Consider the following 27,538-nt stretch of genomic DNA (forward strand, 5'->3'; position numbering starts at 1 on the left):
GTTTTGTATCCAGACACTCTGACACTGCATCATCCTGACTGTCCAAACCTGCATCGGCAAAGTACATAACAGTTTATAGCCTGAGCTCCACGACTGTAGTTTGATTGTTGAGCAGCAAAAATAGAACAGAGAAGACAGAAACATTGTCTTTCAAGTAGGTCAGATTGGCCTTTTGTAGCAGCATCAGCAACTGATCCTCTTGTATGCCTACAGATGACACAAACAATCAGGCTGGCTCACATGTATCAGGATAATATGAGCCTCCACCATTGTTGTGGCTTCACATGGAACAGCATGCTTTCTTTAACACAATAGCTTCATTAAAAGCACAGTCCTGTGATGAAGATATACACTTACCAATAAACCACAAACCGTTTTTAGACATTATATGATGGGCTCAGTCCTGATTCAGTGTTAATTTCTGGTATTATAGTGAGTTTTCTTTTATTTTGCTCAGAAAACTGCAACTAAAAAAAGAGGCATGCTTCAGATTTGTATTGTCTTTTTAACTGGGTCACATTGAATCTCCCAGGCAGACTTTTTTGTTGCAGCAACCCTCAGTGAGTCCCACCTTCAGACATTCAACCGTCTTGAAGCAGGATTTGTAGAAGGTGTTCTCTGCAGAGAAAGAGATTTTACAATGTGTGACAAATTGCATTTTGTTCTCCCTTTTCGTTTTTGTCTGTTTGTTAGACTGGAATGGCTCTTCAGCTTTCTAAAAATTGACAATCTTTCTAAAAATCTGGGGTTCAAAGGCTTTGGGTTCATTATACTTACTAGTAAACTGTTTCCTTTTTTTGACATGATTGAGGTGATTTACAGAGAAAAGCAAGAAGGAGGGATTTTGGACTTTTGCTCAATATTTCACAACAGCTTTAGAGTTTACAACAAAAGGAAGTAAATCCTTGTGCAAAATCACTGAAACGTCAAATGATTTTAAAACTGAATCGCCTTTTTTTCCTTTTCTATAAACACATTATTTGTAAGTTGACAAGGAGAGTCATTTCTTATGAATAATCCAAAACTAGTACTTAACAGAGACGATATTGAAAATATAGAAACTCAATGCAACAATAGTGAATGTACCTCTGATCACTGCAAAACATATGGGCAGGTGCCTTAGACTTGTCACAGGACTTATGAATGGAAATTGGAGTTTCTGTGAAAGCTCAGACAGTTTGAAGGTCATTGTGTAACATGAACCTCTAAGGAGTCTAAGAAAAAAAGCCTTTGATTGCTCTTTGTAGTGTGACTGCAGAATATTTTCCTGTTTTTCCCTGTACATGCACTTTTATCCTTGATATTTCATTTATTGTTCTAATTCATTTGCATATGGAATGGAATAGGGGATGTCAGATTGTGCATTGTACCCTATAGAGGGTTCATTAAATCAGCTAGTCCAAACTGTGGGTAGAGAAGCAGCTAATGAGCCCTCAGCTGTCATTACCCACCAACATTAATGTGGCAAAAAAACATGGAACACTTCAGTCTTCTGTCGGGTCAGCAGGAGCCACACAGATTGTGAATGCAGCAGGTGGACTTCTCGGGGCCAGTACCTGGGTGATTCAGTAGCCTGACGACGCTGAATGAGATGTTACAACCTAACCCTAACCCTCCATGCTCTCTTTCGGTAGTTTTTTTTAGCTCAGCTCAGACTGGAACGTCAACTCTGTGTTAAAAACTGGTTTTAAAAACCTCAATTGCTTTAGGTTAGTTGGAGATCTTTTGTTGTTTGCTTCTATTTCCTCTGTGTCATGTCAAGTATTGTGAGACAACAACGAACAGTTATTTTCATTGTCAGTACATTAGACAAATATTTTCTTCAGTAATCCATTCATTGTTCAGTGTAGAACATGTCAGCGTATATTGAAAAAGGCCCATCATGATTCCCTTAAGGCCATTTTTATACTTTTATCTGTTCAACATATGAAAAACATATAAAAAGTACTGAGGTTACTATAAGGAAGTTGAGAAAGCATCACATTTGAGAAGATGCTTAAAAATGTCTCAAACAGGGGCGCCCTATAGCTCAACTAGTTGAGCAGGCGACCCATGAACAGGGGCTATAGTTCCCCAACGCAGCAGCCTTGGGTTTGCCTCCCGCTCATGACCCTTTGCTGCAGGTCTCTCCCCCCTTTCCTGTCTATCTCTACTGCTCTGCCCCTTCCCTCCCCCCAAAAAAGTCTCAAACAGCTGTCTATCAAAATTGCTGTAGATTAATTTCTGACGGTTGAGTTATCAGGGAATGTTTTTCAGCGACAGAGTGATTGAGGGGGTCCATAGGAGGCCAACCACAGATTTTTGCCCTTCGATGCCAACAGCGTTCATCCAACAATGATTAAAACGTCCCAAAATGCAACCAAAATGAATTGCAAACTTGTTGATCACAAACTGGATTTAAAATCTAAATGTGGTCTGAATTGTTGTCTGGATGTGCTGTTACCACTGTCCAATCAGCTGGACATAAAGAAATTAATGTCAAATGTCAGTTCAGACAGAATTCAGGATATATGCCCCTTTCCAGATCATTCTCAGAGTCTACGTGTTATCTGAGAACTAAAACTACACTTAGAGGAACTTTCTAGGGTCCTAGCAGTACCAACCTTGTTTCATATATACAGTGAAAAAGCACTGCCCCCCCTACACATATCTTTTTTTTTGGCATATAGGTCACATCTAAATGTTTTACATCATCAAACTAAATACTAAAGTCTATTTAAACCATCTATTGTTGGACATAGCAGGACTAAATCATCCGCATGAGGCAGCAGTTTGACCTCTGAGTTGTGGAGACTGAGACCAGGTGCTGCTGCATCATGGCGGCCTTTTAATCTGTGTACATGTTGAACAGAGCAAGTGACAAACGCAATCCTCCCTAAACCTCTGAGTGAGGAACACTGTTGTACTGTTCTTACAGTGTTTGGTGACATCTAGTGGATTTACACCAACTCTCACAGCCGAGGCCAAGAATTCATCAGATGTTTATTCATGATTTTTAAGGAAAGAAAATGCTTACTAGGCATAAATCAGTTGATATTTAGGTGATATTGCACCTCAGGGTGTTGCTTCTATTGTATATTGTGACTTTTGAGGGCATCTTTAGAGCTTCTCATTACTTTAATAAATATTACTTATTATTTCTGATGTATTTACATTGTTTTATTTTCCTGATTACTTTCTGTATTGACCCGTCTTCTGTTTGTGACATGATGAACCTGAGGAGTGACTGCACCTCAAACTGCTCTTGTTAATTGCATATCTGCCTGCATCAGAAACCATGGTTTGCTCTCTCTAATGTAACATTTAAGAATCTTCTTCTTTGCATCTAAGTGCATAGATAGGAAGTGTTTACGTTAAAGCTATGTTCATCTTAACAACAGTAAAAGTCAGGTTTTCATTCACCATTTGTTTATTGTTTGCACACATTGATATTACAGTATATTACCATTATATCATACATGTATAAGACTAAGATCCACAACATATCAAAAGTAAAGGATGAAAAAAAAAAAGAGTTAAGAAAATAAGATCACTAGGTATCAATAAATCAGCCTGAAAACCAAATAATTTCTCCCACGGAGAAATATTGTTCACTGTCACCATGACAACAGTTACAGTACAAAGATCCATAGATTAGAAGGGCTGTAATCGATCAGCAGAGTTGAGGAGAAACACTATAAGAGGAGTTAAATACACTGAAATGGTTGAAAGAACTGGAAAAAAAATTATAGACAGGAAATGAAGAGAAGATTCAGATGTGCAACATTTATTTTTTTTACATCTCGGTGGATTCTAGCTGTAGTGAATTATACATTATAATTGGTTGACTTTGTGAAAACTAAACACAAAACGTTTTCTGAGAAGAAAAATCAGACTTCATTCTAAACTAAAATCTAACAGCTTTGTTTCAGAAGTCAGGTTTTCATCTCACAATATTACACTTAACGACATGAATGAACGAAGCTTTAATCCTCCTCAGTATTTATTAACTCTATTATTTTATTCATTTATTCAATTCTCAAGCCTGCGATCGTCAATTACAGGTGAGCTGTGCTCAACAAACTGAGGAGTTTGGGCGGGAGGCTCCTCTCTCCTTTTGCGTTTTCTGCTCATGACTGCTTTGAACGCTGTCTAACACACAAACACCTAGACTTTGTTGAACGCACCTCGTGGTATTTTTAATCTATGGTAGAATGGGCACACTGGCACTTTGATGGCTAATCACATGATCACACGGGGGGGAAACAAATAAGGCACGAGCATGCACACACACATACACACACGTGCGCACACACACTCACACACATACTGTTGTCACATATAAAACTTGTATCTCCAACACTTTCTGTCTCTCTTGGTCTAAGAAAAACACTTATTTTTGCTGTGAGGTTTTGAATGTGTCTAAGAGAACTGTCAACATCATGACAATCTTTCTCACAATGTTAAATAATACAAAAAAAAAAGTTAAAAAAAAAAAACAAAACAATCTGGAGTTACTGTTTTCACCTGACAACAATCACACACATACACAAAAACCTCAACTAACAGGGGCCCTAGTCGTTACTTTTTTGCTTATTTATTCTTTATCTATGTACTTAAAGCCCAACAGTTACACATATTTGCTTATTCAAATATGCTGGGTTTAGCTGAGTTAGCAGTTACACACAAACACACACCCATATATACACTATTGGCATGTCAATCACCGCCGTATTGACATGACTGGGAGTTACAACAGGTAAACATTTGAGAGTTTTTTTTTGTTTTTGATTTCAGCTTCAGTCAAACTAAATTTCTCATCTTTTGGTGCTTTTTCAGTCACATCATATTAAGAATTATAGCAACATTACAACACTAATATTTACCCACGGCAAGTATTTTGGCCATTGACAAATGAAAAGACAACTAGTTCAAGAGAACAGTTTGGCCAGGAGTCTTTACATAAAATGAATGACTACAGGAAGGAGACACAGAGGGTCACAAACTTCCGGCCAAGGTCTTACATCACACCATATACCTGCTAACAAAGAAATGTCAAATTTACTCTGAGCTGCTCGACTCAATAGAACTATTTTCATCTGACATAGAATGCAACACTTTGGATGAGTTGAATTGAGACACAGACGGCAGAAAATGGGAAGAGGTTCTTTATATAAAGATTGTGAAAACTGAACGAATAAAGCTCCACTGAAATACAATTTGTCCTGGGTGATCAATAGAAGAAAGAAAATGAGCAACGACGAAGGAAAGGAACAGTGCGGCGTGTTGGAAAATGTAGCGGGAAGCTTCCAGCATCTGTAAGTCGATTCTGTTTGCTCAGCTCTTCTCATTGACATTTAAACCCTAATCCAGAAAGTTGTTAGTGTTAAGAAATGCTGTAGCTACATTAGCAATGTCAACAGTGAAACCAGCCTCCTAGCTGCCCAGAACGTTGTCCTGTGTATCACTACTGTACCTTAATCCACCTGCTCCAACCTTTTGGGTCAGGACAGTTGCAAAAACGGAACAGTTTTAGGTAGCAATATTGTTTTGTCCACTTTACTCGAGTCAGATTAAGCTTACGGCCCTCTGTGGGGTCCCAACCCAGCACTACTTTTGTAGCAATGTGCAGTAAATACACTGATGGGACCAAGATGGTGTTCTGCAAGTCACAAGTCAAGTCAAAGTCTTAGTTTTGTATGTAGAGACAGACCATATTTATGTGCACTGATAAACTTATGTTCCCTTCTGCTGGCTGCTGCCCAGTTCGTTAGCAGGAAAATAAAGAGTTTAGTGACAATGCTCTACTTCACAATGCAATGTTTACCTTTTGGGTTTAGTGAATTTTATTAAACATCCTCTATCACGCCCTTTATAACAGGTTAGTCAAGGTCTCACATGTCCCCAGGATGCATATTTTAAGTTTCAGCTCAAAGTTCTGCACTTGAGATAAAATTTTAAACAATTTTCTTAACTGACAGTCAATAGCGTTATCAATCAAGAATCGATCAATCGCTCAAATTAATGGACTTTATTTTGCATGTTGATAGAGACATTTTTAACAACAATCACATGACATCTACCACTCTCACTAATTGGAATTCTGTCCAAGCAGACTCTGGCTCATCTTAAATTTGTAAGCTCTGGTCGGAAGCCACTGACCACCACAAAAATCTTCGTCATGGTTGCCCATTGTTTGGTAAACCCCCAGAATGCTCTCTGTTCATCAACACAGAACTGAGTGACCACCTACTAGGGTTGCTACAATATTAAACCCAGCAAGCAAGCTGCAGTCCTATTAAACAATCAGAAGCTCCACCTTGTGGTGCAGCCAGGTACTGCTCTACAATACATTTTCTGACATGCAAGTCTTACGTCTTCTGCTTTTATATATATTAACAGCACTTAATCGTTATCATCTTAGTACTGCACTGATTTATAATTTGGTCATGCCTATATTAACATATCACAACAGGCTGCAAAGCTGAATGGCTCAATTAAAGACTTTCTAAACAACAGAGAAAGGTGAACAATGACAGAACGGCATAACTTGTAGGTCTCTAGGCACACTGGGGACATGTGATGATGTTCTAAAACAAGTTTTAAAAAAACTAGATGTTACATAATATGGCCTAAATAATCTCTAATCAAAGGGCTAAAGTCCATGTCACAAGTCAAAGTCTTGTTTTATGCTGTCGAGTCGAGTCCACATCTCTGTAAAGGGTCGGAGGCTGAATTTTCTCTACCAGTAATTCCTGTACCTGAAATACAGCAACGTGATTTGTTACACTGCTAGAAATGAGCAGCAGATTGCTACAACAGTACAGCGAATTCATCTCCTGCTACATTCTCTCCACAGTCCTGCTGCTCCATGCCTGTAGTGAATACGACTTATCTCTCATGAACACAGTAGCCAAAGAGAACACTGGATTCTGACTGGCCACAAGGGTGTGCTTTATTCTGTGATAAACGCACAGCTCTGAAGCAAAGCACTGCTATTCTAAATTAATACTCGATGACTAAATGAATGAAGAGTATTTAAATGATGGCTTACATGGTGCTGTAACAACGAGATAATCCACTCAGGCATGTTTGGTTATAAAACAGTAGTAAAAAGCTTCTGTGTGTTATTCTTGATAACTGCACAAGCTGTTGTGGATTATCTTTCACGAACAGAACAGATGACCCTGCACCATAAAGACAGACGTACAAACCATCATACAACTTGGACAAACTCCATTAGTGGCACAGCATCAAACGAAATATAAGGCAACTAAAGACATAAATAAAACTCACATCACAACAGCGTCAAATATGTATTTAAATGGATATTCTGTGCTATATGTGGGGTGAATCAAAATAAATAAAGAGGCTGAATGATTCACACCGAGGTGATGCCACATGGCAGCTGGGATGAATGAAAACAACTCATAACTACCCAACAGGATTAAGCCTCGTTCTCCCAGTTTGCAGAATTTAAAGTCTACCAATACAAGACCGGAAGACTCAAAGGATCATTCCATGTAAAAATGCAACCAAATCTCAAAAAAATAAATCCCCTTTCCCTCTCAGAATCAGGTCATTTTTATGGACAATAACTTTAGTCTGTTTAATAGGGCCAGGCAAAATCTTATCCTTATAATATAAGTGCATATGAGTGGGTCAAAATTTTGCGTTTTTTTAAATCACATTACTATTTGGGGCATTTTTCAGCCCTGATAACTTCATAAGTAAAGGAGACAGATGAAATGTGCAAAACATGTTTGAGCTCTGATTTAAAGGTAAGGGTTAGTGGGATAGGTGGCTAGTTATATGTCGATACCAGGCTCTTTGTCTGGCCGTGATTCCTTATGTGTCAAAATAAATGTCCACCCCATTGCACCTTAAGGGCCTGAAAAATATTCATACAATGAAGGTAACATTTATGCATGGCTTCATTAGATACGCTGGAGTTATTATTATTATTATTATTTAAATCAGCTGTTTCTGAGGGGGTCAGGTGGAAGAAACAGAGTGATTTTTAATGGAATGATCCAAAGAATATTTAACTGATAGAGAAAAAAACGGCAAGAACTGGAATTAAGTAGTGATGGCTGAATGGCTGAGACATCCCTCTGGTGGTGTACTGATGGAAGTAGTGCTATGGAAAAAGAAACTCAACTAAACGTATCAAGACAAAGGTACAAGGAGGAGGTGTTAAGTTGGCATTTAGTTGGGATACAAGAAATATTCAAAATAAAGACTTGGTTCTTTCTGCCACTGAGGTAAATAAAGGTCCTGGGCACTATTTAAGAACTGACATTTCTGTTCTTGTACAACAGAATATTCATGAATGCTGTTGTGTCAGCTGTTTATCGGGTACCACCGCTATAAACAGCTACCCTGATGAGCTACGATGAGACGTTCCTAAATCACAGTTGCTATAATGTAAGTGGAGTTTAGGAAAGTATTATACTGGGATAGGGGGAAATTCAAAAGAAGTATTATTAATAAGATATTAAAGCCAAATATAGTCAGGGGAGAGCTGTCAAGAATCATACAGAAACTATCAGGATATAGCACAGTATATTACAGACTGATGAGCCCTCATTCTGAAACCTACACCAGGTCCAGCACTCATTTCAACATGCAAAGCCGTGATCACAGAATCACACAGCTCCTACTCTACTGCTCACTTTAATTACAGCATTTCATAGATTGTCCACAACGTTTGGTACCAAGTTCACCGTTTGGAAGTTAACCTGAGTCTTTCATGGAGACACAAACCTCCATTCTCTTCATCTCTCCGCTCTTTAGCTCAAAATCCTACAGGACGTATGTGAAAGCTGGAGGCCACTTTTTTTTGGCACTACATAGAAAAACAATACATCACACAAACACAGAGAAAGAAAGGGGGACTTCAAAGTCCAACTGCTATCAATCTCCATGCAGAGATAAAAATGATAGCCGGCCACTTTGTTGAGGCAGGGTCTGAGACACATTTGAATTTATAAACATGCAGTTAGGAATGGAATTCATGAAGAGTAGGGTGCGACTTAAAAGGTAGTGGAAGCTTTGGAAATGCAGTTGACTTAAATGGCAAAAAGAAAAGAAACAAACAGAACTTGCCAGTCAGACCTTGCCACTGCCTCCAACAACAGAGGCTGAACTGGTGCCTCCACTTTCCGATAAAGTGTAAAAGGATGTGAAGTAAGTAGCTGTTGCATTTTGTGCTATAACTTGTTTCGAGGGTTATTTGCTTGCTGACTAATGCATGTGCCATTTCCATCCATTCATGCCTAAAGTCATGTGAAAATGGAAATGTGGGCCACAAGCTGGCAGCAGTCCACACCGCTTAACGCAACAAGACGCTGCTAACGGACTGCTGAGACAAAAACGACATGCAGTTGGTCCATAGGATCTTTTTAAAGTGTATGGTGTCTTAAGGGAAAAGCAGACAAACCTGGCTTGTCTAAGTGTTGCTGGTACAGAAGTACCCTGATGAAGCCCCTGAGGAGGAGCTGAGGTGAGCTAGAGACTAAATGCTGCAGGGGAAGCAGGTGGTTTTTCAGACTGGACGACAGACTGCAAGGAGACGGGGTGCTGACTAGGTAAAGACAAGATGCTGCTGGTCCAGCAGGGTTCTGGTGAAGTTGTTGATTGGCCCAATGGCACTGAGTGACATGGCGTTGTCCCGCCCCCAAAGCAGGTTAGGACCAAACACCACAGCCAGGTTACTGTTGGTCATCTTATTCACCTCACTGTTGGCTGATACCTAAACACACACAAAAAAAAGGATCCAGTTACTAACAGACAACCTACATGACATGTAAAGATAATGAGTGGGAAGTGTAGTCTGTCAGTAGTACCTGTGCCAGGAATGTAATAAGATATCGTAGTGATAGATAGTTTTCTTCTGGCAGTGACTCTACCAGCGTCTTCATTACCATCACCTGGCTGTCACTGGATACAGCTGAAACACAGCAAACACCAGAGAGAATTAGAGCTCATTTAGGATCCACATGCTATAGGTGTAGCAGTCAAGAAGCACATTTAAGCACACTAGAACTCAGGTTACACAGGAGTTCAGATAGGTTTATATTCACTGTGGTGACCTGGTTACTGTAAATCTGCATATCCATCAGATTCCAGAGTAGTTGCTAATATTACTGCTGTTATTATGAGTAGTGGTAGTAGCAGTAAGTAGTTATAGCAGCATGCATAGAGACATCCATTTGTACTGAAGGACAGGTGGTGCAGTAAAAGAGAATGTCAATGGTCTGCACTAATGTGTCCGAATTTTACAAACTCAGCTGTTTACAGTTGATGTATTCAGACTTACACTCCTTTCAAACTCTCATTTAAGAGACAGCTGTCACTCAGAGCCCTGTCTGCAGTAGGGCTGTAAATGATTAATTATTAAGATAGATAGATGGAGTATTTTATTGATCCACTAAGGGAAGCAACAGTGCTGAAGCAGCACTTTAAATATCACAAGACACACATCACAAACACAACTTAGAGAATATGTACTACATGAAAATAATTAGGTAAAATAAAATAGGTTGGAAACAGGCTTTAGTATAAGGTAAGATTTTAAAAAAACAACTCACAAGCATTAAATGTGAGAAATAAAGTCCCATGTGCAAAGAGGATACATGCCCTCTTTTTGCATAGAAGGAAGTCATTGCACAACATTATTGTGGTTCTAACTAGTGTGGGGTTGAAGAAGCCTCCAACTGAAAACACTGTCTGATTAGCAGGTCATGCAGAGGATGTGAAGTGTTGTCCATTATGTTGAGCAGTCTGTGTATCATCCCTCTCTCAACAAACAATATTATTTGATTGATTGCTGTTAATCGATTAAAAATCCATCCATCCATTATCTATACACCGCTTAATCCTCACTAGGGTCATGGAGGGGCTGGAGTCTATCCCAGCCGACTCAGGGTGAAGGCAGGGGACACCCTGGACAGGTCACCAGTCTATCACAGGGCTACACTTAGAGACAGACAACCAAGCACACTCACATTCACATCTACGGACAATTTAGAAACACCAATTAACCTCAACATGTTTTTGGACTGTGTGGGAGGAAGCCGGAGAACCTGGAGAGAACCCACGCTGCACGGGGAGAACATGCAAACTCCACGCAGAAAGATCCTGTTGTCCTTACTGGGACGCAAACCGGCGACCTTCTAGCTGCGAGGCAACGATGCTAACCACCGAGCCACCTTGCAGCCCTTCGATTGAAAATATGTTAACCAATAACGCAGAAGATGCAGGACAGTTTAACTGTTAGAAAATGTGTTGTAGATTAGGTGCACAACCAGGCTGCACCAACATGGACCCCTAAAATCTGATGTTGGAAAGATTTGTGGGAATCTTTTTCTCAGACAAACAGTTCTGACCGAGGATTCTGGCCGTTTCAGCCACAAAAGGACATTCTGTCCCAATAGCAAAAACCGAGATTCTGATTTCCTGAATGTCTTTTTTAAAGCCAGAAGCCTGTTCTAACCTTTAAATACACTTGGTATAGAAGACAGAAATGCTCTTTAACGCCAACCCAGATACACATGTATGTTGTATCAGGTCTTAATGGGTTACAAAACAGTACAAGCTTAATTTTCATCTAACTTATTGGAAAGGTGAAAAACTTTTCAAAACACAAAATACTATATGAGATACTACAGCAGAACTGAAAACCCAAACTTAATTTTTTTTTAACCACAGCTGATTCTAGACCTGCTTCCTCAAGACTTAATCATTGTGACTGTAATTTCTAGTCATTTTAATCCTAAAAATAAAACAGCATCAATTGTTTGAACATACAGGCAAAATTGACGATGTCATTGTAGAGCTGGTAGGTCAGCAGAGGCTCGGGTAGTTCCCTGAGGAACGTCTTCAGAATCACAGCAGCCAAGTGGACGTCTTCCATCTCTCTGAAATCCACTGTTCCACCTAGAAAACATACCAACACAGACAATAAGGAAAGAAATTCCATCCAAACGGCGTTTTCTTACCCCTTAATCCATAATACAACAACCTGTAATATGACAGGATTACAGTTGTTGTAGACTGTAGAGTGTTCAGAGGCCTGTTGATCTTACCTGAGTTGTACCTGAGCTGGACTTCCTTCACCAGAGTCACATTCGCAGACCTTCTGAAGATTCCCTCAATCTCCAAACCTGACACACAAACACAGCACAAAGTGCAACAATGCAGTTCTTAATGACACACAATGTCCACACTGAAGGTGTAGCATGAGCAGCACAGACGTATAACACTAAAAAAAAATGAGAGTCACTTGACACTTGTGTAGACAGCTGGATGAATTAAAATTGAAGTGTATCTGTTAGGTCAGGTGTGTGTGGGATGGATGATGGAAAAACACAGCTGACACACCTTTTTCTGTAGGCACAGCTTGAAAGAACAATGATGAAGAATGATGTTTGTGTTACCTTGCTCTGAAAGGAAGCCAATGGTGTCTCTCATCACCACAGGAACTGGATCACCATCTGGATTCCTCTGTCTGAGCCTGACACACAAACACACAGGTTAGAACAACAGGCTGAGACCACAGGCTTCCAGAAACTGTCTTGATTTTAGAGCAAATGCTTCTCTTAACACTGATGCTGTGCAAAAGCAGAATCTAACAGACAGGAAAACAGAGATTCTATGACTTACAACTCGAGCGGCACCCCAAACACCTGGTTGGGAAGGGGAGGGCTGCGAGGAGGAGACATGGGAGGCTGGGCAGTCGGTTTCAGGGATGCTCTCAGTTTGTTGTCATACCTGACACAGAGAGAACGTTACATTATCGTTTGCTGTGGATTTAAAATATGAATTATACAATTAAACTTGTGGTTGTTCAGTAATTGTGCCTGCAGTAAAGTAGAAATATTTAGTTTCAGATGGAAATTTCTCAGTAAAAATGAATCCTCGCAGGACGCTGAGGGGAAAATATCAGCAGTGAATGCAGAACAAGAACCAAATCTACCACCAGAAGATATGAAAATGCATGCAGACTGTGCAAGATAACAGTAGGAAGTCTGATGAAAACACAATCTAGATTCTAATATCATTTCTCACTCTTTGACGCGGGCAGGAATCAGCAGCTGCTCACACTTGACCACATCCTCCAGCTCGCTCAGATAGCTCACATAGTTGATCTTCCTGCCAAACTTAAAACTGAAAGAGAGAAAATCAGCAATGAAAAATGACCACTCTGGTTATCTTTGCTGCATTCACATTCTGTGAGCAACTGATCCAAAGGCTCCTTTGAAATTTCCCAAAAGTTGCATCTTCCTCTTTTTCTGATATCATTACACTTAGAGATAAAAGAAAAGGAGATTTGAAGTTAAAGGAGGGTAGAAAATAACACACACATGACACAAGTAATCCTCCAATTCCTTTTGTATTTAGTTTCTGACTCTGATAAATGGCGTCATTTTTTTTTGTCTTTCGAATCCGCAAAAAGATTTTGAGGTTCAGGAGGATCTGCTGAACTTCAATACCGTTGGTACTGAAATGCGTCTGTAGCGGCGATCAAATACTGAATCCGGCATGTTTGAAGTAATAATCATTCTCAGATTGGTCCTGATGTAATTCAAAGTTTAACCAATTTTAGACAACAGACTGTTTTTCATATGTGTTTGCTTTTTTTTTTTCCTTTTTTTTGTAGCCAAGTCGTATTGCTGATTACATGTTGGTTTCGACATTTCTTAACAACAAAGTTTTGATTTGCTATCAGTAATGAAACCTACTCACAAGCCTCCCATCTAAGAACTGCACACTTACAGCTCTGTAATATTTAATCAATGACAGACAAGAGGTATGTGCTGGACAGGTAAGCATGTTGTTTATTTTTGCAGCACATCAACAAACAGCACATCAGTACTCTCAGTAAGCATCATCTTGCTAGCTGTTTGTCAGGTTTTACTGGAATGAAATACTTGCAGCAGATGAAATGTGAGGCATGCTACCTTTAACTTTTATTTCTAGCTGGAGCAGAGTGATACCATCTCCTCTGAGTCAGTGTGTGAAGAGAAGCTTACTTTCCACTGACAAATTTAATGCTGCTGGGTTGACTCAGCTTTGTTACATATCCTATAAGAGCTGCAGGAAATGTGTTAAGTTTAAGACACACAACTACCAGTGTTGTTGTATTTTTATACAACTGCCACTAGGGGTAACTAGAGCCATGGCATTAGCAGGTTTGAAAGGCATGTTATTGATAAAATAATGTATTCGTCAGAAATGGTAAAAACAGAAAAAAATCATTGGATTCTCAACTTTGTGGCAGTCCTGAACCACTCATTCATCAGGAATAATAACCAAATCTTTCTTAAAGTCTTGACATTTCATCAAAACCATTGTATTCTAACCCTGATTGAAAAATAAACAATTCGCAAGAAACAGACTATGTAAAAAAAAAAATCCTGACTGACACAGCAGCAGCCAACAGTCACGAAGTTTGTCGAAACCACAGGAGCTCCAGTATCATGTAAAAGTAACAAAGGTATTCACACACTTTCCTGCTGGAAATGCTGACCGAATAAACTGAGCACTGCTGTGCCATTTTCACATTTTGTTGGCTTAGTTTTCTTATCAGTAGAACTGATAACCGTGCTGCCTGTGGAAGCATGCCAGGGTTTGTGTAACAGTAGGATTATGCCACAGTGGAAGCACATAAAGGACGTATCTAGCCAGACAGAGTAATACTGAACTGTACAATGTACTGTAGTACTGTGCTGTAGGTCAGTGTCCCTAACAATCTGAATAAGAAGTGTTTATATGCCAAGTAGCACCCACATAAGTTAGCATGACAGCATTTTTACCGCATCTAGCTATAAACATTTTAAGTTGAGAGTTTAGGAGTATGAAGAAAAGCTGGGAGATGCAATAAAAATCCAATAATACATCATACTGGAGCCAGAATGACCAATAACTGTACTAACTCTTTTTATTTTCAAGAGCAGATCACATACTACGATGTTTTAAATGTAGATACTGAACCATTTCTGACCTATTTTAACTGTAAATTTGGCTTGTGAGTTGTAATGTTATAAATACCAGTCCAAAGAAGTTTTATGACACTAGTTTGCTAACAAACTAAGTTAGACAGGAAATGTAAAAGGCACACCCACAAATGAAGATAATATTGTTGTACTTTGGCCACACTATAACTAACCAAGTTAAAACCTATTAAGCTGTATTCAAATCCTAGAAGGTCAGGTCGTAATAGTTGATCATTTATAAGCAAACACATCTGGACTACTTTCATTAGACACAGCTTGACTTCTAATTTATGTAAAAGAAATTTAAGTGAAATTCCAAATGTGACACACAATCAGTAATGCCAGCTAGAAGTGCTGTAGCTCGATTCTAAAATCATGTTTACTAAATTAATTATTTTTTTTAAAAAGAACAAACCTGATAATTGGTTTGAAGAGGATCAGCAGAGTCTTGATGAACATGGTGGGATGGACGATGTACAGGGCCTTGATGTTCTTTTTATACCTGAAAACGTAGAGCAGACGTTCCGACATAAAGTGCAGTACAGTGTGGTCTCATTTTGCCCACAGAGGAGTTTCACTTCACTGACTTCATGCAGTGTTTGATGTGTTTCATGTAGATGAAATTCAACTTTTTATGATTAGAATTTTAAGATAAAGGACATTTTTGAGTTTTCTCTGCTTCTAGTCGTGGAGCTCAAAGGGTTAATAAATGTAAAGCACGTTTACTCCATGTATTTAGTTGCTATTTACTATTTACAATTTCAGGGTCAGAAAATTAATCGTCAAAGTGCCTCCACAGTGTATTTTAAAGAGATGTAAGTGAAGAATTGAGGCCAGACTGATATACTTCAGTGAGCTACTATAGATGGATACTAAGTAAGTAGGTGCTGGTGCACATGTGCAGTGATATCATTGAGCTTACTTTCTGTCAAACTCCCTGTACGCGTCTCGTAGCCAGCCGAGAGAAGGTTTGTTTTCACTAGTCAGCCCATGATGGAAATAGATCAGAGTGTAGTCACTTTCCACATACTGATCCAGTGTTCCTTTGAGATACCTGAAAAAAAATAAACACACTTCTTGTCATTTAGGTATGTATAGCCTCCTAATCTTGTCTCAGGTTTAGCAAGGAAGCACATTTTCACACTGATGCGGTGAAGAAGAAAAAAAAATCTGAAAAAAAAACAAAACAAAAAAAAAACAGTTCCCTTCGAGAACTTCTGAGAAACACGTCCGGTTTCAGAGTCATACAAAAGTGTTCCGGTTAGGCAGCAGTCAAAAATGTTGACTAGGTAACCACAAGACTTCTTAATTTCCCACTGGATCACTTGTTACCACCCACAGAGCTGTAAGAGCACACAGTAGACCCACAGACAGCAAAGTGTGTGTGTGTTGACATATTAACAAGTCTAAAGCTCTATTAGCCGATTCTACAGATATGCAACTGATGCACAAAAAAAAACACTTCAAACTAAAAGTTGCCGTCTCAGGAAATCCTACTTCTCCTTAAATGAAAACACACACTCGTCATGTGATGAGATGTCGAGGCAGAGGTTTTAAACCAGCCACTGAGGTTACTTACATCAGCAGTTTGTGATGGTCCAGCTGGTGCTGTGGAGGCATCCTGCAGGCATTAAACACTATCACCTTCCTGCCAAAGTTATCATCGCCTGCAGACAGACAAGGATTCACCGTGATCTACATGAAAACAAATGACTCTCACAAGTAGGACAGTTCAATCTGTGAAAAAACACCATAGAAGCACCAAGAAGTACTGACAACGGATGAACAATTCAGCTTTTAACTTTCTGGACTCGAAAACCAGCTGGCGAATTTGAAACGTACGATATTGTTACAAAATTATAAAAATGACACAGTGGTTGTGCTGTTAACAGAGATATAACTTTATACTGGAGTGAAAAATGGGCCCAAAAATTCGACTGGAGCAAATGAATGCTCAGAAACTGCTTGGAGTTCAGAGTGACAATGTCACAGTGAAGGCAGAACACACACACACACACACAGAGGTTTGTAATTGGAGAACTGACCTGCCACTTCAATGATCTGATGCCTTGCGATGTCATAGAAAGGATGGTCCCAGGGAAGATGGGGGGAGCCAGCGTCGAAGCGCTGGGAAATGTCTGTTTCTGAAACACACCCATACACCAGTACAGAAATTCAGAAAAAACACAGTATCCTAGTAACACAGGATCACATCACTGGGGAGTCCTGAGCTCATTGTCCAAGGGTATGTTTGCCATAGTAATTAACAAATGCCAAACACTATTAGTGTTTGCTGACGTGTGACAGTGTTCCTACTGCATGAAATCAGAACAGAATGAGAGATTTGTGAAAAAAAAGCAGAAATTTAGATATTAGATATTAGAATGGTGTAATCAGAGCTATTGAGCCATTATCCAAAATGAAAAATGTAATTATGAGTGTGAATTTGGATTGAATTTTGATTAACATGCATGCTGAAAGTAGCACATTTATTATCAAATAAAGATTTTTTATATTCACAAGATTCTTTCATTTATTCCGAGATAGCTAAATATTTACATGTAAATAGATTTACTGGAATGACACTGACCACTATGTGAAAGTAAGGTTTGAGATTTGATGTCACATTGGACACAAAAACTTTTCAAGAAGAACATCTGAATGTTTAAAGGACAGTGTACATGTTTGCATAAAATATTCAGAATCAAGTCATCAGGCTGTGCTTGGTTCTCTATATGTGCATGTCTACTTAGAAGCTCCAGAGCTTGCAGTGAGGACATTTTTGGAAGACAGAACAATTTGGCTTTATTTCTCTAATATTTGTGGGTAGAGATCAAGTGTCGACCTCCGAATATCTCTTCATATCATCACTCTACATGTACAAACGTTGCATGCAGGTCTGCGTATAGAAATCCTTCTCACCTGACTTGCTGAGAGTAGACTCATCAGCGGGCCACTGCTGGTCCTCGATGGTGGCCAGCTTCAGTTGTCCTAACTGTGCAGTGGCAGGCTCATCACCCAAATCTACCAGCAGCTCCGAAGACATCACACACACTGCAGATCGGCGCTACACGCACCCTCTCACACACTGCACAGCGACGTCTCAGATACACTCACACATGCACAGAGCAGGAGTCTGCAAAGGACAAGACACTTCAGGTCAGCTGGGTTTGAACACATTTGCACTACAAGCCAAACATCCTGAGTTTTGCAAATGTCAGAATGCTAGAGAATCTGGAGATTAGTCAAAAATAAAAACAACTGGTTGCAGCTTATGCACTAGCATAAAATTTAAGTGGCCAAAAAATTCCTGACTGCATCTTTTGGCGCTGATTAATACATTTTAACCACCTGATTCCTAAAACCGCTCAGTGGGTTTGAAAGGCGTGATATCTTTAATGAAACAAACAACAACACAAAGCGGCAGAACCAAAAACTGTAAAAACAAGAAGATTCATAAAAGTTCAACTTTGCGATGGTCCTCAAACGTATTGTCTATGACTTGCCGTTCAGCTGAAAAACGTAAACGAATCTGAGTTTAAAACTGTGACATTTCACTAAAATCACTTTAAGACATTCCTGAGTTCTCTCTACTTCTATCCACGGTTGTGCTGCTTCCATAAAGGTGCAGGACTTTATATTACAGAGAAAAATGAGCCCAAGGTCAGTAAAAATGTGACAGGAGCAAAAAAAGGCCCACTGACAAATCACCACATCTGATTATTTTTGCTGAGCTGCAACTAAAAGAGGGAATATGATATGTATTAAATGTAAGCAGATTAAATTACATGGCATGCAAAGAGCATGTTACATGGGTGGTTATTATATAAAGTTCAGCTTAGAATAACAAGCTGATCATTTTGGCTTGGATTCCCATGATTAACTGTGGAAGCGTAAACTAATTTTACTGCATTTAAAGGGTGAGTTCATTGGAGGCACTCATGATAACACACCACTGGGGTGAGTGAGAAAATTAGTCTCCTTTTAGGGTCAATTAACCTCAGTGGCACAGAAATGAGATTTTCGAAACTGTGGTTTAGCCTGCATCCAAACTTCTTGTTCAACACACCAACAAAACGGATATAAACGTAGCTATTGGTGAAGACACAGCTGTACAGGGTGGCGGATTTATATAAATAACTGGCATTTTGACTGACGCGAAAAACTCTCCAAGTGACAGCTACCGCGGTTAGTGCGTCGACTGAAAGTGATGCCAACGGACAAGTGTATCGTTGATTATTGACTGGGTACGCAAAACTAAATAACGTCAGCCACAGAGGTAGATGTGGGAAATATCTATAAAATGATACACAAGACATCAAGAGCGGTAGTTACTTAAGTCAGTTAACTTGTCTGCGTTATGTTCCTCAATCACTCTTGTGGCGCAACCGACAGTCGTATGAATATGAGCAGGTTCACACTGGCCTGAGTCTGTTTACAATCAGCTGGTTCAAATGATTTAATATGCTGCAAGTATAAGTGTTTTATGTCAATTTAGAATTTATTTTTGAGGGTTTTTTTTAATAATTGCATAAACTACTGTGACTAGAAATCATCAGAGAAAGAATCAAAAGCAGGAAAAACACAAAAAGCAGGATTTACAGACGTGAGATTGGCCTCACTGAGACCTCACCCACCTACCTGCTGCTCCACCAGACACATCTGATTCATTTCCAGAGAAATTAGCTGCATTTTTGAGCTTTAAGGCAAAGTGAGGTCTTTGGGGAATTAAAACACAACTAAGAACTCTTGAGATGAAACACGGCTTGTCCTCCTGGCCTGCCGAGCTGACTGGTTAAATGGCTGAATTTGTGGTGATCAGCACAGGGCGTGACATGACACTGAATTTGATCCCTTTTAAATCCGGCCTTAGGCTAGATTTTTTAGTTCTGGTGTAGCAGATAAAACAAGTCCATCTAAGATTTAAATATAGTGTGTGCTTCCTCCTCAGTCCTACTCAGCCACGACTTGAACTCCGCACCGCCTCCATGCTCAGCCATCCCACTGAGTCAGATACACATGAAACAGTCCTATTATTTGATGTTATCTTACATTTACATTGTTGGGTATAGCGGATATAATTTAAATATAATGATTTGAAGCATAGATTTGGTCATTTTTCCTCACAGAACAGGTTTTACAAATACATGCCATCCTCCTTGTATAACAGTCACGCTTTTGATGGCGTCTCATGTGTTAATGCTTCATCACACATTTTAAATCTATCACGCAGTGAACACTGAAGCTTGACTTCAGTTCAGCACACAATGATACTGCAAATCAAATCACAACTGCAGTATCTGTTAGAAGAACTGCAGCTGTCTATTTTCCTCAAATCGTTCAGCCAGAGGGTATATTTCATTTACTAGATGAACAGTAAGAACAAAGGAAAAATGTGCATATTATCATGAACTATGTTGATGCTTTGAACTTTTCTGAGATCACAGTTATATGCACTAAGTGGCTGTGCACAGAACAAAGACAAGTTAGCCACTTACAGTCCAGCACCAAGGAAACAACAGACGAGACACCACGAACACTCACACTATGCCAGACTGAACAGTGACCTGAGATGTGCAGCGTAACAAAATCACTGCGAGACAATTTGGTCTCGTCAGAGTGCCACTAAAATCTGTAGCTAGAACGATGCACCCATGCTTTCGAAGCAAGGCAGAGAGGAAACTACACATCCAAACGACGAATGATAACTCATTCCTCTTTGCGGTCGTGCTCCTTTGATGTGATGACTATTGAATGCAAACTACAGCGATGAGTGCAGTTTGCATTCAAATCGCGCCTCCAGCAGCTCCAACAGCAAACTGTAAAACTCAGTGGGCCAGAGCCAGCAGCATAATGGAACTGCTTCAAATTAATGACTGCACGTCTCTTCCTCTTCTCACATATTAACTCTCTCTCCATTTTCTACATACTTCCTCTTTTATCTCCCTACCCCCACTTATTCACCCCGCTCTCTCTTTCACACACACACACACAGGGCCTCTGTTCTCTCTCTGCTATGTGATGTTATGCTGGCTGACAGCATGTTGCTTTAAATAAATATCGCTACTAACCAACAGACACAGTCAGCCTATTGCAGCTGACCAAACACACAAACACAGAGGGAAAAACAACTGTTATCACACAGTCGGCCTGTTTGTCACTAACCAAGAAGCTGTCGGGGAGGACGTTAGGTAGGATTTTAGAAGACGTGGACAGTAACAGGTTCCTCTTTTCTTTTTCTTTCTTTGCATTTTCCTGAACGCAACCCCAATGTTGTCACACAGCAGTTCATGGAGGTCACAGCAGAGAGCCAATGACAAACCACCTGACCGTGAACTCATTTTTTAGACGTGATTCTACAGTAAATGTGTAAAACTGAAACCGTTAAGAACCAGCAGCACATGTGAAGCACAGCATTCCTAGTCCAGACAAAGAGCTATTAAGTTTCTTTGTCACTGCCTCATACAAAGCGCAATTTGATTAATTTTATAATTATGCATAAATTACTTTGATGCAAGTTGCTCGTTCAAGATTTGGTTTAATTATCATTATGCAACACAACATTGCATAACAAAATTACACATGTAGCCTCTTTATGCGGCTCACACAAAAGACAAATTCTTAAAAGAATAAACGACTAAGTAGCCCAATAAAACCAAAACTATTTTCATGGTGATGTGGAGAATGAATTCAGTAATCTCACACTCTTATAGTTTGTTAGTATTCCTTCAGCTACAATCCTGACTCTGTAAAATGGTTTCTGGAGCAAGTACGGAACAAATATAAAAATGTCCCTCACACCAGTAAGTAGGCTTTCTGCTAATCTTATACAGTCAAGAAGTACAAGGCTGTAGTACTTCATTTGTTTCTGTTTTAGGATGATATTGCTGTACAAACACCCCAGAATAATGAAATGTCTTTGAAATTACTTGCAGCTCTAAAAAGCTCCAAAAAATCCAGAGTGACTCCTGAAGTTACACTGCCATCCTCAAGTCCTGTTTTGTACACTCCTCTGGTCTCTAGATGTTCAAATCAGCGTTTGTTGGTTGTTGCTTACTCCAAACCAAAAACTAAAGAAGACCGCCTTCAAAACTTTGGAACTCTCTCCTGCTGGACTTCATATCTAAAAAAAGAAACTCAACTGAGAGGTAAATCAACAACGATATGTGGCAATAACAAAAATTGTTCACCGTTTTTTACCTAAACGTGTCTAATATCACGACTAGAAAATGGTGACAGGATAAAATCCTTTCTTGCTGAACATCTGCACATTGATGTTCCACTGCTGACTGACCTGCTGGCTAAATGCTAGCTAGGTGGCTACAGATCCATGCACAGACAAACTTCTGGTCTCCCACTCAAGTTACTGACAGTTGTGGGACCCAAAATTATTCAGTAAAAATTAAAATTAAATGCTAATGTCAGATTAACCCAAGTTAAAACCAAGTGGTCTTATCTACATAGACTGTTTTCTATGAGTGAAGAGCTTTTAAATTGAAGTTAATCATATTCATTTAATTGCAGGACGCCAAAGCTGTGATTAGTATCTGTTCAATTTCACCCTACAATTGTGTTAGGCATTGTGATTAAATGCTGTAGTTTTTCTTCATCACTGCCTCGGTTAATATGCAGCCTGCAGCTGCGAGTGAAATTTAGGGGTCAGAAAAACACCATTTCAGTGTGAAGTTCAGATTTTTTTTTTGTTGCCTTATTTTGTTCCAAGTTCAATTGTAAACTTGAATGCTGAAGCAGAAAATTAATTTGCAACAATCTGAAAAATTAATTCAATCATTTAGCAAATAAATCTGCTCAGCAGTCACGTGTCAAAAGATCATTCAAGTGACATCTGAGTAAATTCCATCTGATGATGAAGGCCATGTGATGCAGCTCAAAGACCCATAAAGAGCTACTAAGTTGACCTTTAGTTGGGAATGCTGTAGCACTCTATTATTATTTCTGAAACCAAGCATTAATTTGATGCAACACCACAAAAACACATTTGAGAATTGTGTCATTTCTAAAATCAACTTTTTATATGCAAATTTGAAAACCACCAAGCTAAGTCACTTATTTTGACTATCTGGCATGAATTTGAAAAAGATTATAGTCAGGCAACTGCTCAGGCATCCAGTCTGCATAATGCTGCCTATCAGCTACAATCTTACTATTCTCGTATTTCCTGCAACCACATCTCTCTAGACGATGACGCAGTGAACCAGCTCACCAGGCAGACAGTTAAACCAGTCTGTTAGCTTTACAGCTGCAGCTTTTTAAATAATCAATTAATCATTTGAATCATTTCTAAAGATCCTCCAAAGTAGGATTATTGCTTTATACAATTGCACTATAAATAATTTGGGACTCCTGATGGAGACATTTGAAGGTGTCACTGTGGGGTAAGGTGCAGAACACTGTGATGGTATTTTTGCCCATTTCTTTGACTGTAATGATCAAATCACCAGCCGGTTGATCAGAAAAACCCATCGGCATCCGGTGCTCTGCTCAGCCCCACCCAGACACGACACCTGTCTGTAGGTGTCAGCGCTCGAGGATCATGTTGCGATACAGCCCTCTGTGCACACATACAGCCACTTTGTGTACATATGAGCAGTTTATGGAAGGATCCAGCAGCTCCCAGCCCCCCTTCATTCTTTCTCTCGCAGTGCTGAGAAAAGCAGCTTAGTCTAAATTTGCTCCAGGGGGTTGGGAAGTGGTTCCCAGGAAAACCATACTGCAGACAAACAGCACAGAGAAACACACTGCTGATGTCACTGATCACTTCTACAGAAATTCTGAAATATCACTCGCCTCTCGACATGTCGAACAGACCGGATGCCATTGCATGTTACAGGGTCCAGCCTGAACTGCATTAACAAATCGCTGCAGACATACCATAATATTATGCAGATGCGTAAATGCAGCAGCTTTCAGTCCCCCACACACACACACATACACAAACATACCAGCAGCAGCATCCTTGTGTGATAGTTTTAGGAGAATACACTCCAGGGTATGTAATGTACAATATTTCATGGGACAAAAACACCAGAGAGGAACCAGGCCTAAAGCGAGTTGCCATTAAGGACAAAGATGTTATGTAATTATTGTGTTAATATGGGGGTTTTAGCTAGTTTTGTTCCAAGAATCACATCCCTGCATTGCTTGCTAACTACATGGTGGTGTAGAGGTTGACATTGACACAGAAACCACAATGTTCTCTAGCCCAGGCTTAATGCATGTTGTCTTCCCCATCTCTCTCTCAGATTGGAACCAACCGTGTGCATAAGATGGATGCAGATGTTCAGGTTGTTCAGTCTTTGTGTGGGAAAAAAAATATGTGAACTGCTCTTAGAAACCACAGTTCCCATTTCAATGGAAAATGATGCATCAGTGTACAAAAGCCTACTGCTTAATCAGTTATCTGGAAGAATGCTACCACCATTCCTACAAGATTCAGCAGATCTTGATGTCAGACAGTGAGAGGGGTAGATAAGAGTTTTTAGAACTGCAAGTAATGTCAAAGTCATCTGTTTCAAATGGCTTTAAACGGCAAAGTAATCCTTAAACAGAGACCAGTTTGAACAATGTATCTAAAATTGTTCTTTACTCCCAAGACTGTCTAACACCACCTCGGCTGCAGCTAAAAGAATAGGGCTAAAACTGTCATACAGTCTATAAAAATCCATCTAGGCAATACATGAATTTAATGAAATACCCATCTGCAGTCATAATCAGATCTGCTCCTGCTGTAATGATGAGGCAGTTTTTACTGATATTGATAACTCTATTAACTAATGCATTTATACAGGCGGCTGTGTTCGTTCAGCTTTCATTTCTGCTTTGGCTGCAGTAACTGTGTTGCTTTTAGCTTGTATTATATTTTTAGTTTCCTAACATTGGCTAACAATTATGGTTTGCTATTCGGTGAGACATACAAAGCTCTAGACCTGTCCATGTTTATGATTAGTCATCTGGTACCAACTCCACCCCTTTGATGCTAACATAGATTTAGCAACCCTGACTTGACTTAACAAGTCGATAACCAGCATCATCAAACAGCTTATCCAGACATCAAAAAGACATCCTGGGTATGCAGAACTTACAGTACAGGCCCCAGTGTACTCACTGCATCAGGTTTGCTTATGACAATTAACTAAATTAGCCACAAGGAAAACTACGAGAAAGGAATATATTTTTGTAAACAGGGCAGATTTAAAAGCATTGCTCTCTTTTCATGGTGCCCACTACAAACACAGTCTGATCTGTTTGCCACCTTCAACAGGACAGTTTGTTGTTACAGGATGAGGACCTTGCTGGAGGCCACCATCCAGTAACAAACCTGCTTCTCTAACCCTTACGTCACCGCTGCCTTCCTGGTATGAAATGATTTTGGTCACTGTTTTTCTGGATGCATTTCATTGCANCAAATCAGCGTTTGTTGGTTGTTGCTTACTCCAAACCAAAAACTAAAGAAGACCGCCTCCAAAACTTTGGAACTCTCTCCTGCTGGACTTCATATCTTAGAAAAGAAACTCAACTGAGCAGCAAATCAACAACAATATGTGGCAATAACAAAAGTTGTTCACCGTTTTTCACCTAAGCGTGTCTGATATCACGACTAGAAAATGGTGACAGGATAAAATCCTTTCTTGCTGAACATCTGCACATTGATGTTCCACTACTGACTGACCTGCTGGCTAAATGCTAGCTAGGTGGCTACAGATCCATGCACAGACAAACTTCTGGTCTCCCACTCAAGTTACTGACAGTTGTGGGACCCAAAATTATTCAGTAAAAATTAAAATTAAACGTTAGTGTCAGATTAATCCAAGTTAAAACCAAGTGGTCTTATCTACATAGACTGTTTTTTATGAGTGAAGAGCTTTTAAATTGAAGTTAATCATATTCATTTAATTGCAGGACGCCAAAGCTGTGATTAGTATCTGTTCAATTTCACCCTACAATTGTGTTAGGCATTGAGATTAAATGCTGTAGTTTTTCTTCATCACTGCCTCGGTTAATATGCAGCCTGCAGCTGCGAGTGAAATTTAGGGGTCAGAAAAACACCATTTCAGTGTGAAGTTCAGATTTTTTTTTTGTTGCCTTATTTTGTTCCAAGTTCAATTGTAAACTTGAATGCTGAAGCAGAAAATTAATTTGCAACAATCTGAAAAATTTATTCAATCATTTAGCAAATAAATCTGCTCAGCAGTCACGTGTCAAAAGATCATTCAAGTGACATCTGAGTAAATTCCATCTGATGATGAAGGCCATGTGATGCAGCTCAAAGACCCATAAAGAGCTACTAAGTTGACCTTTAGTTGGGAATGCTGTAGCACTCTATTATTATTTCTGAAACCAAGCATTAATTTGATGCAACACCACAAAAACACATTTGAGAATTGTGTCATTTCTAAAATCAACTTTTTATATGCAAATTTGAAAACCACCTAGCTAGGTCATTTATTTTGACTATCTGGCATGAATTTGAAAAAGATTATAGTCAGGCAACTGCTCAGGCATCCAGTCTGCATAATGCTGCCTATCAGCTACAATCTTACTATTCTCGTATTTCCTGCAACCACATCTCTCTAGACGATGACGCAGTGAACCAGCTCACCAGGCAGACAGTTAAACCAGTCTGTTAGCTTTACAGCTGCAGCTTTTTAAATAATCAATTAATCATTTGAATCATTTCTAAAGATCCTCCAAAGTAGGATTATTGCTTTATACAACTGCACTATAAATAATTTGGGACTCCTGATGGAGACATTTGAAGGTGTCACTGTGGGGTAAGGTGCAGAACACTGTGATGGTATTTTTGCCCATTTCTTTGACTGTAATGATCAAATCACCAGCCGGTTGATCAGAAAAACCCATCGGCATCCGGTGCTCTGCTCAGCCCCACCCAGACACGACACCTGTCTGTAGGTGTCAGCGCTCGAGGATCATGTTGCGATACAGCCCTCTGTGCACACATACAGCCACTTTGTGTACATATGAGCAGTTTATGGAAGGATCCAGCAGCTCCCAGCCCCCCTTCATTCTTTCTCTCGCAGTGCTGAGAAAAGCAGCTTAGTCTAAATTTGCTCCAGGGGGTTGGGAAGTGGTTCCCAGGAAAACCATACTGCAGACAAACAGCACAGAGAAGCACACTGCTGATGTCACTGATCACTTCTACAGAAATTCTGAAATATCGCTCGCCTCTCGACATGTCGAACAGGCCGGATGCCACTGCATGTTACAGGGTCCAGCCTGAACTGCATTAACAAATCGCTGCAGACATACCATAATATTATGCAGATGCGTAAATGCAGCAGCTTTCAGTCCACCACACACACACATACACAAACATACCAGCAGCAGCATCCTTGTGTGATAGTTTTAGGAGAATACACTCCAGGGTATGTAATGTACATTATACCATGGTCTGGGTGAATACTCGATTCTGATTGGCTGCAGGGTGTCCATTAACAAGTGATATACGACACCTATAAAGAAGTTCCGGTCAAATAACCTGATTGTTCTAAATTAATGCGCTGACTCAAACGGTAGTTGGT

The 27,538-nt window shown here is 39.7% G+C and overlaps 1 protein-coding gene across 1 annotated transcript in view; it reads right to left on the minus strand.

The window, feature by feature from the left end:
• Window positions 1-3,386: 3,386 nt before the first annotated feature.
• arhgap1 (Rho GTPase activating protein 1) overlaps window positions 3,387-27,538 on the minus strand; it is a 26,764-nt gene continuing 2,612 nt past the window's right edge. Inside the window, exons 2-13 of the mRNA XM_008279776.1 lie at window positions 17,901-18,114; window positions 17,024-17,122; window positions 16,558-16,645; window positions 15,901-16,032; window positions 15,394-15,480; window positions 13,051-13,149; window positions 12,646-12,753; window positions 12,420-12,496; window positions 12,069-12,146; window positions 11,791-11,919; window positions 9,828-9,931; window positions 3,387-9,733 (exon numbers count right to left, since the gene is read on the minus strand). Of these exons, the coding sequence (XP_008277998.1) occupies window positions 9,566-9,733; window positions 9,828-9,931; window positions 11,791-11,919; window positions 12,069-12,146; window positions 12,420-12,496; window positions 12,646-12,753; window positions 13,051-13,149; window positions 15,394-15,480; window positions 15,901-16,032; window positions 16,558-16,645; window positions 17,024-17,122; window positions 17,901-18,024 (1,293 nt within the window). The 5' untranslated portion in view covers window positions 18,025-18,114 and the 3' untranslated portion in view covers window positions 3,387-9,565. The remainder of the gene's footprint in view (window positions 9,734-9,827; window positions 9,932-11,790; window positions 11,920-12,068; window positions 12,147-12,419; window positions 12,497-12,645; window positions 12,754-13,050; window positions 13,150-15,393; window positions 15,481-15,900; window positions 16,033-16,557; window positions 16,646-17,023; window positions 17,123-17,900; window positions 18,115-27,538) is intronic.

Source organism: Stegastes partitus, unplaced genomic scaffold (assembly GCF_000690725.1).
Source record: "Stegastes partitus isolate 25-593 unplaced genomic scaffold, Stegastes_partitus-1.0.2 Scaffold170, whole genome shotgun sequence".
Lineage (NCBI taxonomy): Eukaryota > Metazoa > Chordata > Actinopteri > Pomacentridae > Stegastes > Stegastes partitus.